This window comes from Cyrtonyx montezumae, unplaced genomic scaffold (genome assembly GCF_038088225.1).
Source record: "Cyrtonyx montezumae isolate F1298 unplaced genomic scaffold, pur_monq_1.0 scaffold_17, whole genome shotgun sequence".
Classification (NCBI taxonomy): domain Eukaryota; kingdom Metazoa; phylum Chordata; class Aves; order Galliformes; family Odontophoridae; genus Cyrtonyx; species Cyrtonyx montezumae.
The window spans coordinates 15,273,813-15,291,792 of NW_027071903.1; the positions used below are offsets into that span (position 1 = coordinate 15,273,813).

The window sequence follows — 17,980 nt, forward strand, 5'->3', positions numbered from 1 at the left end:
CCCACTGCCAGGCTGGGAGCTTCCCCTGGCTGAGGGGTTTGCTGCTTTCAGGCCCAGGGAAGTGCAGGGGGGGCTTTCCCACTGCACAAGGCTCTTTGTGCAGTAGCAGCAGTGAATACCTGGAGTGGGAAAAAAATTGCTTTGGGTGAGCATCAAAACTCAGCTGAGAGGAGGAGCTGGGAGCAGTCAGTGGATCGTTAAGGTTGTAATCATAGGATCATTAAGGTTGGAAAAGAGCTCTCAGATCCCCAAGCCCAACCCCAGCTCACCCCCACCGTGCCCACTGCTCGCATCCCTCAGTGCCACATCCCCACGGCTCTGGGACACCTCCAGGGACAGTGATACCCCCACCTCCCTGGGCAGCTGTGCCAATGCCTCACCACTCTTTGGGGGCAGGAATTGTTCCTAATATCCCACCTGCAGATACGACGTGAGCAGAGATCTGTGTTCCTCCTGCTCCTCCTCGGTACCAAACCTCCGTCAGCCCCACTCGTGGTGCATTCGCAGCCGATCTGGCAGGTTACAAATCTGCAAAGTCTCACTGTAGGGGAAGGGGGGAGAGGTGCAAGCTTCAATGAACCAAGCCACAGTTTTCGTTGCACCTCTCTGCTTGTCTCTCGTGCTGCATGGAAACACCAAAAGCTGCTCACACACATCTCCCACGCCACATCTCGGTGTGCTGAGCCGTAACCCGCAGGGCCACGCTGTGTTGAAGAGCAGTGGGGATGTGGCTCTGAGGGATGTGGGCATAGTGGGGGGGAGGGGGGGGCTGGGGTTGGACCGGGAGGGTCTGAGAGGTCTTTCCCAGCATTAGTGGTTCTGTGACTTTAAGATGTGTCACGTTACTGGCTTCCAGTCGCCACCACTGGAAGTCATGAGATGAAGTGCTGAGGATGAGGTGAAGACTGAGGATGGAGAGGCTCGCAGCAGGGGCAGAGCTTCCCCTGGCTGGGATCCAGCCTCAGAGCGTTGGGTTGGGTGCAGGTCTGCCCCGTGTGGCTGTTCCCATTTCCAGGCACTGGTGAGAAGTGCTAACAGCTGTAGTGGTGACCCACCGGGCACGGCTGTGGTTTCGCTCAGGGTGATCCGTGCCTGGGAACAACCACACCTTTGTTTCGGAGCACATTGTCTCAGCGGTGTAATATTTTTGCCCGGATCAGCTTACCTGCAGCTGAGGGGAAACACGATGCTGTGGCTCACACTTGGGCTCAGGGAGATGCCTGCTTCAAAGCGTGGCTCGGGGTTTCAGCTGTACTGGGGAAGGGGATCCCATGGGAAGGAGGCACCCGTTGCTCTGCAGCAGGCTGTGCTCCATCCTTTGGGATGCTCACATCCGCACCTCCCCGTCTCGCTGCCGTCAGTGTGGTGGGAATCAGCCCAGAGACTTTTCCATCAGCCCAGGCTTCGGCTGCCTGATTGCCTTCTTAATTGGCTGCTCCGTGCTCTGCTGAATTCTGCTGAACAGAAGCAGACACCACTCATAAATCAAACTGTGCCCAGTGGAAACCCTGACCACGCCGGGCTGCACACGCTTCCTCCTCACCTGTGGCCTTTGTAGGGGACATAAAGGGACAACCCTGCAAACAGCCACGGTGGTGCTGCTCACCCTGCACTCCCATGCCGCGTCCATCCCTTGGGATCCCTTTGCCATCCTAATCCTCCAGCTCTGAGCCAGGTGTGTGGGGAGGAAGCATGAAAGAGCCCCTATTCCCTAAGCTTGGCTCCCTGCTGCATTGTGATTCTGCGCTCTTCCAGCCAGCCCTGGGGCACTGAGAGGTGACACACCAAGGGGCCTGTGTCACCTGCAGCACCGTGGTGACCCAGGGCTGAACATGTGGCTTGGAGCATCTCTGGCATATGGGGGCTGTCTGCTTTACAGCATGGCTTAACTTTCATTACCCAAAGATATGGGATTGTGCATTTACTCAGAGCTTGGATACCTCTTCTGACAGCTGCTAGAACTGATGGGATCTGTGGCCGTCTTCCACAAAGCCCATTTCAGCCCCATGTGCTTCCTCAAGGCTGGGAACACCCTGGGATACTTCCCCTGGGATGGAGAAGGCCGGCTCTGCTCAGCCTGAGGCTCAGAACTCCTGTTCCCATGAGTGCCCTGATAGTATTTTGGGTCTCTGCACTCTGATTAAGGCTGCTTTGGCCAACGTGTCCCATCTGCTCTCATTTCCTCCCCAGGACCTAAAGGCTTGGAGTGCTCTCCGTCCACCCCCACCATGAACTCCTACTTCTACAAGTTCATGATCAACCTGCTCAAGAGGTTCAGCAGCGAGCGGAAACTCCTGGAGACAAGAGGAGCCTTCATCATCAGGTCAGAGCCCCACTGTACCCAGCACTGCACAGGCAGGGTGAGCTGGGGGAAGGGTTCGAGCTCTGCATTCTCCCACATCACCAGCAGCCAGAAGTGGTTTCCACAAGCCTCCCTTGCTTGCTGGTAGTCAGTGCTGACGTTTCTAGAGCAAACAGACTTGCCTTTTGCATGTTGAGGCACCACCATATTTCTTGCTCCCGGCCCCCGAGGCAAAGTAGCTCCCTGTTAAATAGTGTTGTCAGATCCCGTTTGTGCTGAGAAGTGAGCAGAGCAGCAGGAGCAGGAGGGCAGGCTGTGGCTCAGGGTGCCAAATGGACTGAATTCTTCCACCTGGCTCGGCTCAGAGCACTGCAGATCAGCGTGGTTTCATTGGGCGCCCAGTGCTTGTCTGGTGGAAGCTTCATTCCCAGCATGGATGGCTTTTGCTTCCCCTATTTAGGAGCTGCAGTTGGGCACTGAGGCTGGAAAACCGAATGTTATGACAGCTGGCAGAGCGTCATCTTGAATGCAATGAAATCTGGGGCAAGGGAGACAAATTCCTCTGCTTGCTTCGAAATAATGGACTTAGCAGTCAAGGCAAGGCAAGGTCGGGGCAAAATCAGCAAGGATATTGGTGTGAGGAGGCAGGACTGGGGTTCCCTGCTCCCTTGGTTTTGGTGTGGTAGCATCAAGACATGCTAGAGGAGCACAGACCCCAAGCATACTGCAGTGGGAGTAGGGAGATGCTTCTCCATAAGTGTGCGAGCTTCACCACTGTGAGCTGTGATCAGAAAATAAAGCGTGTAGAGCTCCCAGTGTGCTAACCCAAGCTAGGTCATGAGTTATATCTTCTGGGCAGCCTCCTCTATTAGGCTCACTGTAATTCTTTGTGCCCAGGCTTTGGGCAACCTGACTGAATACTGAAAGTTGCTACACAGCTGCTGGTCAGGCAGGGCCACGTGTAATTGCACTCTTATATGATGGCTACCTCCAGTTCCCTCCCTTGGCTGCCATGCACTGGGAGCCCCACTCGAGCTGATGCTTCTTCTGGTGATTCATGCACCAGGGTTGTGCAAAAAATCCACACAGTGTGGAAAAAAAAAAAAAGAAAAAAAGAAGAAGAAGAAATCTGACTTGGCTCTTGGTCACGTCATGCTGTGGCTCACGTGTGCCCTGGGCTGGGGCCAAGGCAGCAGTTCTGGGAAGGGTGAGCCCCAGGCAACGCTGAGTAACTCTGAACCCTACTGACAACAGCACAAGTGCTGGCTTAGCTGCATCGGGATAAGGAAGATGGGAACAGAGCAGGAAAAGTTTTCCAGGACTCTCTGGAAAAGATTGATCTGCTGCCAGAGGGACCCACCAAAGGCAGAGCCTCGCGCTGCTATTTTTAGCTGCTTCCCAAATGAAAGCCATATGCGTCCTCCTGCATTGCATCCCTCCACTGCCTGCAGCACTCTCAGCTGTTGAGAAGCCGACCCCAAGCTTCCACTTGGGAGATGTGGGGTAGATCTCATCCCCTGCTCACCCTCTGCCACCAGGGATGGTGGAAGTAGGGCTGGGGCAGCAGGGAAGGAGATAAACCTGTTAGCTTAGGTAATGATTGCCAGCCCAAGGATTAGTGCTCGATGGAAAGGGAAATGTTGCGCAGGGTTTACAGCCCACACAGCATTTTTCCCCGTCACGTTGGCAGTGCTGGGCAAGCTGAGGTCTGTGAGGTCAAGCAGAGGGGCTGTGGTAAGGCAGTTTGTTTTCCAACCCAGCTCCAGGCTTGGGCTTGTCTGGCTGCTGACTCCAGAAGGACTTTGGTCCCTGTCCCGATGAGCACCGGAGGCAGAGGTTGTGGGACACCATGTGCCCAAGGAGATGAGATATGGGGTCCTCGCTCTTCAGGAACACAGGGTCTGTGGGTGCATAGAGGAGCACCCATGCCCTGCTCACCCTGCCACCTGCCCTGGTGGCATCCAGCCCTCCACGTATGGCATGAAGCACCCTGGCACGCAGAGCAGAGCCCAGGACAGGAGGAAAGGGGAAGGGAAGCACCCAGGAAGGGCCTGACCACTCAGAAGACCTGACTTTAAAGGGGATGTGCCAAGGGAGCTGTGCTCCTGCTGCTGGGTCCCGCAGAGCAGGTCGGGGTGCTCATCTCCAGGGCTGAGAACCACCTTGCCTTCAGAACTGCCTGCCCTACCTCCTCTTTTCTACCAAAAGTAGCTCCGGAGCTGCTGGAGGCAGGTTGTGTGATTTCCTTCAGCGTTACCTCTCCCCTTGGTGCACAGAGCTGAGCCTTTCCTGCTAGCACAGAGCTATCTGCCCCAGCTGGGATGTGGCACTGAAAGAGTCCTGGCCTCAGCAGAGCCCTTAAGCAAGAGGAAAACATCCCCATTCAGCTACAGGCCTCCTGATGCTGGTCTGGAACAGCAGAAAAATGCAGAGGAGCTTCCAAAGCATCACATGCCTTTTGGAGCCACATGGCCAGCCTCAGAGCAGAGGAGCAGCCGCTGTGCCGGGGCTTGTCTGGGCAGCCAGCACAGAGGTTTCCAGACTGGATTTAATGCTCGCCTGTTGGTGGGATGCAGGGATGAAACAAAAAGCCAGGCCCTGACCCATAGCACTGGGATCATTGCTGGGAGCACAGGGCCAGACCCAGAAGCATGCACCACAAGAGAACCCACGGGCTGTGCAGTGGGCTGGAGGTGTCCACATGCAGGGTGTGCTGCAGGGCAGGGTTTGTCTTTGGAGCCCTTTTTGAGTGCACCAGAGGCTGCCTGAGTCAGCACTTTGCTCTGACCAAGGCACAGACCCTGCCCGAGCTTGTCTTACAGAGCTGGGGAGTGAGATCCCTGTGGTGCAGCACCCTGCTCCCGTGGGGTGCGTGCAGTGGCGTGGCCATTGGACTGGGATCCATCATTTCCCTCGTTTTACCCTGGGGGGACACCAGAACCCTGTGGGATCATGAGCTGATCCACTCTGCTGGAGCAGATGAGGTTATTTGGCCAATGTAGGGCATTAGCTGTGAGCTGGAAGGTCCCAAGGTTCCCACTGGGCAGAGAGTACGGGGAGGGAAGGGTTCACCTGCAAAACACCACACCCTGCACTGCCCTTGGGATCTCCAAGTCCCACTGTGCTGGAGAGTGGAGCAGCCTGGCTCTGCTGAGGAATGGGATGCTTGGATGCAGAGGAAGGGACACCTATGGGTGTCAGCCTAGCACGTCACACTGGGCAGAGCGATGCCCGTGGTTTGGGGGACGGCCTCCTCTTTTGGGGCAGGGATGGACTTCTCTGCCTCCACCCAACAACACAGAGAGGATGGAGATGTTGGGAACCCCTTATGGATGTGCACAGTGGTAAGGGGATGTTGAAACCATCTGGGGTCTGGTTAAGGTTAGGGTCCAGGTTAGGTTCCTGCTGTGTTGCCACCATGCACTGCTGATGCTCTGCTCCATCCTTACCCTGAGCCCACTGATGCTGGAGCTTCCCATGCCCAGAAGATCCCTCTGTTCCCCCCCCCCCAGCAGCATTGCCACGCGCAGAACAAAACCCGCGTTTGTCTTCGCGTGAACCGTTCAGCTTGTCCTCAGCAAAGCGCAGGAAAAAAATAGGGGGAAAAAAAAAAACGCAGCCCCTTTGATAAACTGTGATATGAACTCGGGTAAAATCCAAACAGCTGTGATCACTACAAGGGGAGCTTCTGTGTCGGGAGGCAGCGAGGCTGCGAAAACGCCTCGCACTGCCTGCCAGGATGCTCTCTGGCCGCCTGCCCTTTTGCTTTAATGAACTGTGCACTTTCCCCCTCCCTCCCCGTTGCCTCGCAGAAAGGAATAACTGGAGAAAGCTGCTGAGGTTTGTTTCTTTCCTCCAGTTTGCACAACTGTGAGCAGCGATCTCCCCCCAACCCTAGGCTTAGAGAGCAGCTCTGGGATGGGGCAGAGGATCCAAGAGGTGGGCTGTCCCCATCCCAGTGGGGAGGTCCCCAGGTGCCAGCCACCAGCCCCTGTATGTGGGTCAGCCCCCACCCTGCCTGCAGCTTTACATAAGAGCCATTAGCATGCTGGCGGCTTGCTCACTTCCCAGCCCGTGGGGGCTGTCGGGAGCTATCCACACTGCACCCCTGCCCTTGGCTCTGCTTTCATTGCCCTGCTAGAGGAACCCGCTTCTCACGCACTAATTGGGGCAGGCCGGAGCTTTGCCATCAGCGCACTGTCCCCGTTTCATCCCTGCAGGCAAACAGGTTTGATTGATCCTGATTTCCCTCCCTCGGGCTCGTGGCCTTGCACATCCCTGCCCGTTCCCCAAAACCTCCTCCCTGCAGCTTGGCATACAACAGCAGCCGTGGCAAGCCCTACTGGCAGTAATGGGAATCCCAACCAGCAGTGGTGGAAAACCCTACAGGCAGTGATGAGAATCCCAACCACCAGTGATGGGAATCCCAACCAGCAGTAATGGAAAGCCCTACAGGCAGTGATGAGAATCCCAGCCAGCAGTGATGGAAATCCCAGCCAGCAGTGATGGAAATCCCAACCAGCAGTGATGGGAAGCCTTACTGGCAGTAACAGGAAGCCTTACCAGAATTGATGGGAGCCCTACCACTAGCAATGGGAATCCCTACTGGCATCAGTAGGAATCCCTACCAGCAGCAATGGGAAGCCCTATTGGTAGCAATGAGAAGCCCTACCATCAGTGATGGGAAGCCTTACCAGCACTGGTGGGAAGCCCTATTGGTAGTGACAGGAAGCCCTACTGGCATCAGTGGGAAACCCTAAAAACCAGCAATGGGAAGCCCTACTGGTAGTGATGGGAAACCCTACTGGCACTCCACATACAGAGCATTGCTGGAAGCCCCGCTACCAGCTCAGGCTTAGAGGAGGAGGAGGAGGATGCTGTGCCTGCTGGGTTGAAAGAAGGTGGGACATCCCTGTCCCAGGGTTCAGCTTCTGTGGCAGAGCATCCCGGTGGCTCAGGAAATGGACTTTATGCATCCTCCACTCCAAAGCTGCCTTGGGACCTGGGAAACTGATGTGTTTTCCTGTAGAAAAATGGAAAACACATGTGAGCAGCAGCATTGAATGGGCTGGGACTCATCAGGGTCAGAGAGAGTGTGGAGGGGAGGAAGGGGAAGCGTGCATAGGGGAGGAAAACCCTTGTATAACGGCCAAGGGGCAGCTCCTGGGGGTTTCAGGTTCTCTCTGTCTCAGTGCTTTCCCTGCAATCCCAGGTTGGTGCGTGGAGCACGATGCATGACGCATGATGCAGGCCTCACCCAGCACCAGTAGTTCGACGAGGATGTGGGTGTGAGCATCCAAACTGCTCTCATCTCACACGGGTACGCTGTGCAAAGCTGCTGGAGCACCCGGGGCTCCCAAACCACTGTGCTGCTTTCAGCTGATGTTCAGAGAGTGTCTCTGAATTGCCTTGTTGGGATGGTGAGGGCTGCTCGAGTGAGTCGAGCAAGTAAGTGGGAAGGAGGCACTTCCCTTCTTCCGAACGTGGGAGTGCTTGTGGTGACTGAATGAACAATGCAGCACCCAGGGAAATTCCCATTTTGTTGGAGCAGGGACTGGAAGGAGCAGGCAGCTCCCAGCCTGCCTGGGTCATCACGAACCGCGTCGCCTCGAGGACAGCAGCCCACTCCTTGGTCACAGTACCACGGGAAGGGATCGGAGTGCTTTGATTTCTCCTCCTTTGAGAAAAAGCAACGGGGAGGGTGAGTGCAGCCCCAGCTCCCACCTCTGCAATCTGTGCACGCCCCGAAGTGGAGCAGCCTCCCCCCGCTCCCGGCGCAGCGTTGCGCTCGCTCCTTTAACCTATTTTATTGGCAGCGGAAAGAAATTATAGGGGTAGAAATAAGGAGCCTGTCAGTTTTCGTGAAAATTAGGCCACAGCTGCCAGCCTGAAAGGGAAGCACACATCTTGAAGGAAAGATCTTGGGAGCTGCATTACGCATCTCCCACCCCCCCTGCCCTTCCTCCCTCCAAACCCTTCACGTGGAAGAGGAAGGAGATGAAAACCCGAAAGCATCATCGCCGTGTGTGTGCTGCCCCGGGGCCTGCAGCTGCTGGGGCTGAGTCACTGCTCTCCCCAGCAGTCTGCAGCACACACTGCAGCCAGGGTTTCTGCTCTCAGGGGCATGTTGTGGCCAGAGCCAAGGTTTCAGCCCCTCCAGGCATGTGCCGTAGGAGCCCTGCAAACACGCGGTTGGGATCCTGCTGCCGGGCCCTCTTGCTGGTTTTTACTGTCAGTGGGTTCACAAGTCAGAAGGGATGCTGCAGGCTCTGCAGGGTTTTTTGCCTCCCCCGAGGGTTCAGCATGGGGGGAGCCTCCTGGAGGTGCTCAGCTCAGTGCTCGGGAGCTCTGCAGCCGGGGTAACGTCATCCGTGGGTCACTGTGGGGTTCCTCGGGTGTGTGCTGCTGGGCATGTGCCCGGTGGCCTTCCCGTGGGGCAGTCATGCCCATGTAAGGGCTGAGCAGCACATTAACTTCCCAAATCCAGTTATTTTTAGCAGCCAGCCCATCCCAGAGGACATCAGCAGTTGATCACCTTCTGTGTGAACTCTTCTTCCTTCGTGGTGCAGCACTGTTCCTCCCTCCCAAACGGAGCTGTGGGTCGAAGGAGCAGCTGGAGGGTTGGAGATCTGCTTTGCAAACCGCAGGCGACCTCTTCCAAGGGCACCGTGGTGTTGGGGTGCATCAAGGCATTGCACTGCCCGTGTTTGAGCATGGACTGCTCCTTGCCAAATCCTTCCACGAGGATTGCAGGCTGCTGGTGCAGCATCAGAGAGGAGCGTGGCAGGGAGCAAAGGGCTGAGGCTCCTTGCTTCGTTTCCAAATCCAGCAACTCACCTCCGCCTCTGCATGGTTGGGCCCACCTCCAGGCTCAGTAAGTGCAGGTGGAGCAGCTGCGTGGGGAGGAACAAGGAGGCCCTACGAGCAGAGCACCTCTCTGGAGCCATTCCCACTCGGTCCTGGTTTTCCTGCTGCTTGGGGGCACCGGGTGCACAAAGCAGGCTGGATTTCACCTGCTGTTCCCAGGAATGGTGGTGCAATCCCACGCAGGGATTGGTGGTGTTAGGGCAGCCCGGAGCTGAGCTGGCACGGCGTTGAGCAGCAGTTGCTGCGCTGACAGCAGCAGGAGCACCGTGGGAGGGTTTTCTTGTTTGCAATGAAACACTCGTCGCTTTTTCCTTTTGGAGCAAAAGCATCTCAGGGGTTGTGTGCAGATCTGAGTGCCTCTTCCCAGCTGATCTGGCAGTGGGAGCTGGGCTGAGTGTGCCGGGGCTGACACTCCTCGTGCCACGTTGGTGAGCAGAGCGGTGCCTGGAGAAATGGAGCAGTGGAGGTGTGGCTCTTTGGGAACATCTCAGAGTGGTGGGGCAAAAAAAAAAACCCACGAGGCTTTCCAGGTCTCCCCAAAACGTGCTCTCAGCCTTTGATCTCACGCTCTTACTCCTGGTTGACCTGGAGAGCAAGCCTTGAGCCACCAGAGCCCAGGGGCCTCCATGGCGAGACATCAAGGAGAGTCCAAAAGCCACATGAAAATAGAGGCAGCTGGCACCAGCCCTGCTTGCTGTTCTCGCTGCCTTCCTGGCTCCAGCAGGCTCTGTGGCCATCCAGTATGAGCCAGGGCAGCCCCCAGCTCCGCGCTCATCCCCAGCAGGGCCGTGCTTTAGGATGTCCAGCAGATGCTTCCATAGTGCTCAGAAATCTCCTACGTGAAGCACGATGAATTTTTTAAAGCACGAGCTGTCGTCTCAGTTGCCATGGTTTCCATTGCCCTGCGGCCGGATTCGGCAAAGGATTGGGGAGGGGTTGGGGGAATGGAGAGCTGTGATTTCCATCCGGATAAATGGAAAGCCATGATTTCCATCTGGATACGTGGAGAGCAGTGATTTCCATCTGGAAAAATGGAGGGAAGTGATTTCCACCCAGAAAAATGGTGATTTCCATCTGCACCGTTGCAGCGAGGGAAGGGGGATCAGGGAATCCACATCTTCCCTGTGTTCTCCTCCCTCTCCTATCCCCACCCTATTTCTATCTGCACCCCAAAGGCTGCTCCCTCTGGGATCCTAAGTGGAGTCACCTGGGATGCTGCTAATCCTGGTAGGGACAGGATGAGGATGGGAGGAAGGGTGGCAAGAAGCCCTGGGAGTGGGAAAGGGAGCACAGAGGGGCACTGTCTTGCTCTGGCATGGGCAGAGCTTACAGGTGGCCCCAGAGGGCTCCCCATCACCTTGGATGAGCCCAGTTCCCAGGCATCCTGTTGGCCCTACATAGACCCATGGCTCTAATCCCAGGAGAGCTAGGCTCCAGGGCTGCCCCACTCCTTGCTTTTCTTCCCCTGGGGTCCCACTGGGGACAAGGTGGTGGCATTCGTGGGGATGTCATTGCAGGGCAATGAGCTGTGTCCTTCCATCGTCGCAGCAATGCACAGGCAGCATCCCATTCAGCAGCAGGGTGGTGGATGGATGGGTGAGCTGCAGACAGCGTGGCCACCACCTGAGTTTTTAAGCCGTAGAGCTGCTAAAAAAAAGCAGATCACACCTTGCTGTGTCTCTGCAGGAAAACCGTCTGCCAGGGAAGTCAGTGGGAATCAGGGCAAAAGGTTTCGGGGTGACCCATAAGAGAGGAAGCTGAGGAGAAGGGAGCAGAGCTGTGGGTGCTGTGTGGTGCTCCCAGCGCTGGGAGAGCAGGGCTCTGGGTCCTCCTCTGGGGCATATATACACAGCTATATTTGTCTGGGCTATATATATCTGAGCTGTGTATATTTGGGAATGGCTTGCAAGGGCTGGGAATGGCACTGGGGCTCCCAGCTCTGTGCCTGCAGCCCCATCCCACCCGCGGGACCCCCCCCGCCCCCGGCATCTCAGCCACCTGTCCCTGCATCCCAGCCCTGCCCTCCTCCGGGCACCGCGTTCCCCTCGCGCCGCCGGGATCCTCCCCGTGCCACTCACGGGTGCTCAGCTGTCACAGCAGCTGTGGGTTTGGGCACTTGTCCCCTCCAACCCCCAGGGCTGGGGAGCAGTTTGGGGCAAGGATGTGGGGGACACCGCAGCCCCAGCAGCACTGGGGCTTGCTGCAAAGGGCTCGCACCACAGTGCCGTGTGGGTACGGACGCTTGGGATCAGCTTCTCCTTTCCTCGCTAATCAAAACCAGGAGCTTCCCACTTCTGTTTCTGGAAGGTGATCCCTCAGCTGCCCTACAGCGCCGGGACCGGGGGCAGCACTTCAGGGTCGGCTGGCACAGTGAGAAAACAGCGGTGGCATTGTCCCCTCTGCTCACACCGATGCCCATTGGAGGGCTGTCGCATTGCACGGAGCTACGAGGTGCTCTCAGGATGGTTTAACACGAGGATCCATCATATTTTGGGGCACCACTTTGGCACGCGTGCTCCAAGGGCATCTGTGGAGCGGCAGGAACCCCAAACCTGGAGCAGCTCCCAGTTTGGCTGCAGGCACCGCAGAGCGTGGGCTGCTCCCCCTTTCCCCACCGGGAGCTCCCGTTGGCCACGGGGAGGATGCTGAGTGCATGGGTCTGCTCTCCCATGCCCGTCCCCCCCTCATTGCCTCTCTCCCTCCTCACACGGTCCCGTGCCTGGATGGTGAGAACGCTTCATCCCATGAATGCAGCCTGGTTACGTAAGAATAATTGGGATAAATGAGCTTATTTATCACTGCCCGCTCCATTCGAACGCGGGCCAGGGTGAAGGCTGCGTTCGGTTACGTAAAGCCCACACAGAGCATCCCATTGTGTGGGCTGGGCGAGGAGCTCGGCAGGACCCAGAGCTGGGAGCACCCCTCTTTGGGGACAAAAAACCCCATTTCTCCGCGCCCCATCCGGTTTGGGTGTCCTCGTGGGTGCTGATTTGGGTGTCCTCGTGCAAACCACCCGGGAACGGGGGAACTCAGAGCCACGGCGGAGCAAAACAGGAAATCCTAAAATCCAAACAAAGGAGGGAGAAAAAAAAGATAATACTAATGTGGGTTTTCAAGTTTCAGCTCTCCAGTGTTTAAAACCTTGGGAATTCTGTTCATGGAGCAGAACATTCCTGCTGTGGGGGCACAGCTGCACTCCGGGCACCGTGTCGGGCTCCACTCCAGCCCCGCTCACACCTCACTTTCCCCAGTGTCCTGAGAGCCAGAACGTGGAGCTCACAGAGCAGTGGGGCAGCTTATGGGGAGGTAGGGCTTTGTCCATGGACTGTGGGGTCTTGGCTCCAGCAGTGCCCAAGGTCCTGCTGGTCGTGCTCTGTCCCCCACTGTCGGATGCAGGGGGGCCAGCCCTGGCTGTCCCCACACGTCACCCCTGCAGGAAGGATGTGATGTGATCCTTGCCCTCTTTCTTTTTTCCCCTCTGTGACACACAGGCAGCTCTGTCTGCTTCTGAACGCAGAGAACATCTTCCACTCCATGGCGGACATCCTGCTGCGGGAGGAGGACCTCAAGTTTGCCTCCACCATGGTGCACACGCTGAACACCATCCTGCTCACCTCCTCCGAGCTCTTCCAGCTGAGGAACCAGCTGAAGGACCTGAGGACACCGGTACGGGTGTCCCACTGGGAGGGGTGACAAGAGTGGCAGGGACCAAACTGCTCCTTGATACAGAGGGGGAAACTGAGGCAGAGCAGAGCGTGCAGGTCCCACTCCCCATGGGACATAGTGAGTGGCTGGAGGGTGTTCCCACCTCCTGCTGCTCCCCCACACACAGCAGGCTCAGTCTCCCCGCCTGTAAGCTGATCACGGCCCCTGAGCCCCCCCGGCAGCTGCCAGCTCCCTCCCCGTGCGCTCACATGGGGATGGGTGACAGCGAGTGGGAGTCCCACCCCTCCTCAGCTGTTCCCCCCTGCAAAACACCGCGGTGCCCTGAGCAGCTGCAGCCCACCACTAGTGGTGGTGTCCGAGGGAGGACGGCAGAATTCCATCTTCCACCCCAAAGCCGTTTCCCAAGGGCTGGTGCTGGGAAGTGGGGAAGTGTCCCTTCGTGCTGTGGCAGAATTGGGACCAGAGCTTGTAGGGCTGGGCGTGCAGTGGGTGCTGGGGACACGGTGTGCTCTGTGCCATGTCCCCATTGCACTCTGTCACCCCGTGGTTTCCTCTTTCCCCAGGAGAGCCGTAACCTCTTCTGCTGCCTGTACCGCTCCTGGTGCCACAACCCAGTGACCACTGTGTCCCTGTGCTTCCTCACCCAGAACTACAAGCACGCCTATGACCTCATCCAGAAGTTGTATCCTTCGGGGTTTTATTGCCTGGGGGATTTGGGGGGGCTCAGGGCAGCAGCTGGGGACCCTCGCCTCACCGGGGGCTGTGTCCCCGTGCCAGCCACGTGGGGACGTGGTGACAAGACAGGGCTGTCTGCTGGGTGCCCGCCACCTCCCTTTCCCATTTTTGTTGTGGTGTAAGAAGAGGAAGGCGGTGGTGGCTGAGCCCTGACCCCGATCTGCCTTGGAGCAGGGGAGGCTCCTGCACCTCCTTCCTCCCAGGAAGATGAGGCTGTGGCCTCCAGGACTGATGTCCAGCAACACGAGCAGGGCGGATGGTTGCTTTCCTTCTCCTTTTCCAGCTGCAGAACCCAGTGAAGGCCGAGCCCAGAGCATCCCAGGGGGCAGCAGTGCTGCCTGCTCACCTCCACCTGCTGCAGGAGACTGATGTCCCAGCCTGTGTCCCCCTCCCGGTGGTGGCAGTCCCTTGGAGCCGCATCTTGGCTCACTGTGAACATGCCACAGGAAGGAGAGGTGTGGTCCAAGCCTCCTCTCTTCCCCAAAATCCTGCCTGGGCTGCAGCTCTGTCAGCACAGCACGGGGCACTGCGGGCTCTTCCCTGAGCTCACAGCCCTGTCCTTGCTCGGAAGACATTCTGGTGGAACGTAGAACCACAGAATCATTAAGGCTGGGAAAGGCCCAAGTCCAACGATCCAGATCCTCAAATCCCACCCCAGCCCACTCAAACCATGCCCACAGCCCACATCCCTCAGTGCCACGTCCTCAAGGGATGGTGGGCAGCTCTGTAGGAGCAGATGTTGTTCCTAGTACTCACCCTGAACCTGAACAGGGCTTTGAGCACTGGTGGAGCCGTGGGTGTCCCTGCTCACTTCAGGAACTGGGAGCAGACGGCCTTTAAGATCCCTTCCAACTCAAACCACTCCATGATTTGGGATCCCCCTGCCCCCACGCGTCGCTCTGCTGCTGGGCCACCGCCTGCATCCTTAACAGCCACACTCAGTGGGGACCTGGAGGTCACTGTGGACTTCCTCACCGAGGTGGACAAGCTGGTGCAGCTCATCGAGTGCCCCATATTCACATGTAAGGCTCAGCCCCTTCCTTCCCCTCGGGTTTGCACCGTGCACGGGGCGCTCGCTTGCGTGAGGAAATAGAGCAGAAGTTATCGGACTTTCTGCTGGGAGCTGTGCTCAGCCCTCAGCTAGAGCTGCCCACCAGGAGGGAACGTGGACCCCAGTGTGGGTTAGCAGGGTGAGCAGCCCCACAGAGCAATGGGGAGGGACTGGGGGAGCCTGGGCCGTGGCCCAGGGTTGCTGGTCCCCAAGATCTGCCCTTCTCTGTGCCTCATTTCCCCCCCTGTGAGACATCCACTTGTCTCGGTGGGCGTCCACAGCCCTGAGTTGTTCCTTGAGGGTTCTCCACCTGCTCACCTTAACCTCTAAGTTGTGGGGTTGGGGACAGACGGGCACGGGGAGGGGTCAGAGCAGTGGTGGCAGGTGGGAGGTGAGGGTCAGGCCCACGATGTCGGTTGGGATCATCTACGTCAGGAGCTGGACTCGATGGTCCTTATGGGTCCCTTCCAACTTGGGCTATTTGAGCACAATCCCAAAGGGTGTCCGGGGGTGATGAGTCCACGTGTTGCCAGGTGGCAGCCCTGCTGGGGGCAGAGCCCAGGGAGCAGAGCGTTGTGCTCAGAGGTGCCACGGGGGAGGGGGGCTGGGACCCCAGGAGGGTCACAGATGGAGGAGCAACCACAATGGGATCGCTGGTGCAGCGTCCCAACAGGTTGGAAGGCACCTGAGGGGTGGGGTCAGTGGGGGTTGGGAGCCAAAGTGCTTCACCGTCCCCTCCCTCTCCTCTCGCAGATCTGCGCCTGCAGCTGCTGGATGTGAAGAACAACCCCTACCTGATCAAGGCACTCTATGGGCTGCTGATGCTGCTGCCCCAGAGCAGTGCCTTCCAGCTGCTGTCCCACCGCTTGCAGTGCGTCCCCAACCCCGAGCTCATGCAGAGCGCGTAAGTGCGGTGGGGATGCGCCCGGCGGCTCTCGCCCGGGCTTTTTTTTGTCTATATTTGGTAACCCTGGGAGGGCTGCGCCTCATCCGCAGGCATTTGGCATCGGGGATGGAAAATTTCACTTTGTGGGGTCGCTATGGAAACAGGCAGAGCCACGGAGGACGGAGCGAGGAGGCAGCTCCCATCGCGTCCCCGTCCCCGTCCCCGTCCCCCCGAGTCCGGGCACCCAAAGGCGCGGTGACACCGTGCCAGCAGGGCTGGCTGCTCTGCCCAGGGACACCTCCACCGTGATGCTGATGGAGACAGTCCCCAGTGCCCCCCAGTGCTGCCGTCCCCCCCCCATCTCCCACTCCCTGTGGCACACTGGGGCTGGGGTTTGGCCATCCAGCCCTGGCTAACGAGCGGGGCCGTGAGCTCGCCGCAATGAAAGCTCCGGAAGAAAAGGAGCTCTCCCGAGCTGCGCGGCTTTGTGAGTCCGACCCCCACCAGCTCTGCTTTCAGCTCATCCCCCGGGCTGGCTTTTATCCCTACCGCTGCTGCGGGGCTGGAGCTGGTGCCCACCACCCTGCTCCTAATTGGTGGGGCAGGGAGGGAGCCGTGTGCTGGTCCCCCACCCCGTGATTTCCCCCCCCCTCCCCGCCCTCCTCCCGCAGCAGCCGGGTTTTCAGAGCGATCCGAGCTGTCAGCCAGCTCGAGCATCTGATTAACGCTGACCTACATTCCTGCAAACACCGGAGGCTGCTTTCATAACGGCGAGCCCCGGGCAGCGGAGTGCGGCGGGGATGCCCCTTGTCCCACCACCCCACCGAAACATCACCAAAATCAGGTTACTGTCTCATAAAACTACATGGGGCGCTCCCTCTTCTTTATCCCAACCTCCCCCCCGCTAACCGTAGGGGTCACTGAGGTTGGGAGAGACCCCTCAGACCCCTGCGTCCCACCCCAGCACGTCCCCACTGCACGCATTGCCCACGTCCCTCAGTGCCACATCCCCACGGCTCTGGGACACCTCGAGGGACGGTGGCTCCCCCCCATCCCTGGGCAGCCGTGCCACGGCATCACTGCTCTTTGCTGGATGCCCAACGCAGCTCCCTTCTGTCCCCACAGGGATGGCAGCAGGGCTCCCGCGGGCTCCCGCAGGCCAGCATCGTCCAGCATCGACTACACAGAGCTGCTTCAGCACTTCGATAAGGTGCAGAGCAAGCACCTGGAAGTGCGGCACCAGCGAGCGGGACGCACGGAGCAGTCGGAGCGGCGCGTCGTGCTCTGAGCACGGGGACGAGGGAACATGGACCAGGGCACGGGGACAGCGGAGATGCCGGTGCTTTTAGGGCAGAGGGTGCGGGGTTTTTCCCCTCTGTGTCTGTGCGGGGGACCCCAGGCTGTGCCCGGCGTCGTGCTTGGAAGCTGTGGGAGGAGAGGGAGCAGGGGAAGGCACGGTGTCTTCTCTTGCAATAGGGTGAGCAGACTTTGCTTCGCTAATGCCTTCCCCGTGACCATCAGCTGAGTGCCCGGCCTCCTGCCAGCGGGACCGGAGGGGAAGAAACGCGTGGGGAAGGGAAGGAGGGAGCAAAGTGGGTCCTCCCCACTGGGAAGGGAGCGGGGCTGTGTCCCGGCATCCCGAGCCCCCCTCTCCGGGCCAGAGGTTCAGCCTCATCCAGGGAGGAGAGCCCTCGCTCCACACATCCCTTCTTTGTTGCTATCCTCAGCTCCCTGCCATCAAATAAAAAGAACAATGCAGAGCATCCCGTGCTGTGCCTTCCCCGGGCAGCTGTGTCCTCGTAGCTTTGGGGCTCCCAACTGGATCCATCCAGGCCCAGAAGCCATAATCCTCCCCAGACTGCATTTGGGGTCCCTGCTGCGGCCCTGCCACGCTGGCCCCAGGGTTGGACCCCTCCCAGTGTTTCTCCACCTCAAGTGGGAAAAAGCTGCCGGAATTCTTCCCGGCCGCGGTGCAGTGACGGGCATTTTCCTGGCCCCAAAACAGCCGGGGTGAAGCCAGCACCCAGGGACCTTACAGCGAGTGCTTGCGTTTTGGGGTCTCACCTGATCCTAGGGAAGGGGGGGGGAGGAATGCAGAGGGGTTTTACGGCCCCCAGCCTGTTTACGGCTCTGGCAGCGGGTTCCCCCGGCAGCCCCACTCCGCGGAGCTTTGGATGGGATCATGACATTCCTGGCATTCCCGGGAAAGGGCTTTCCAAACCCGGTCGCGGAGGGTTAACTTTAAAAGCCGGCCCTCCAGGACGGGGCAGCGGGGCTCCCCCGGCCCCCTGCCACTGCTTGGGGTGCACAGGGGACATGGGGACGCTGCCGCGGGTCCCCTGCCACCACCACCCCCCGTGGGGCAGCTATATGGGGAGGAATTCCTGCCTTAATGTTTTCCTCATGGGTGGCCCTTGCCCAGTGCTGGTCTGAGGAGCAGTGCAGTGCCACTGGGACATGGGGGTGATGGCTT

At 58.6% G+C, this 17,980-nt stretch overlaps 1 protein-coding gene across 2 annotated transcripts in view; it reads left to right on the forward strand.

Annotated features, from left to right (window-relative positions):
* Positions 1-17,270, forward strand: part of VAC14 (VAC14 component of PIKFYVE complex) — a 48,165-nt gene extending 30,895 nt beyond the window's left edge. For both annotated transcript variants that reach the window (XM_065733426.1, XM_065733425.1), the window contains exons 14-19: positions 2,191-2,323; positions 12,661-12,835; positions 13,399-13,517; positions 14,513-14,592; positions 15,375-15,525; positions 16,633-17,270. In XM_065733426.1, coding sequence (XP_065589498.1) covers positions 2,191-2,323; positions 12,661-12,835; positions 13,399-13,517; positions 14,513-14,592; positions 15,375-15,525; positions 16,633-16,795 — 821 coding nt within the window. In that variant the 3' untranslated portion in view covers positions 16,796-17,270. The remainder of the gene's footprint in view (positions 1-2,190; positions 2,324-12,660; positions 12,836-13,398; positions 13,518-14,512; positions 14,593-15,374; positions 15,526-16,632) is intronic.
* The last annotated feature ends 710 nt before the right edge of the window (positions 17,271-17,980 follow it).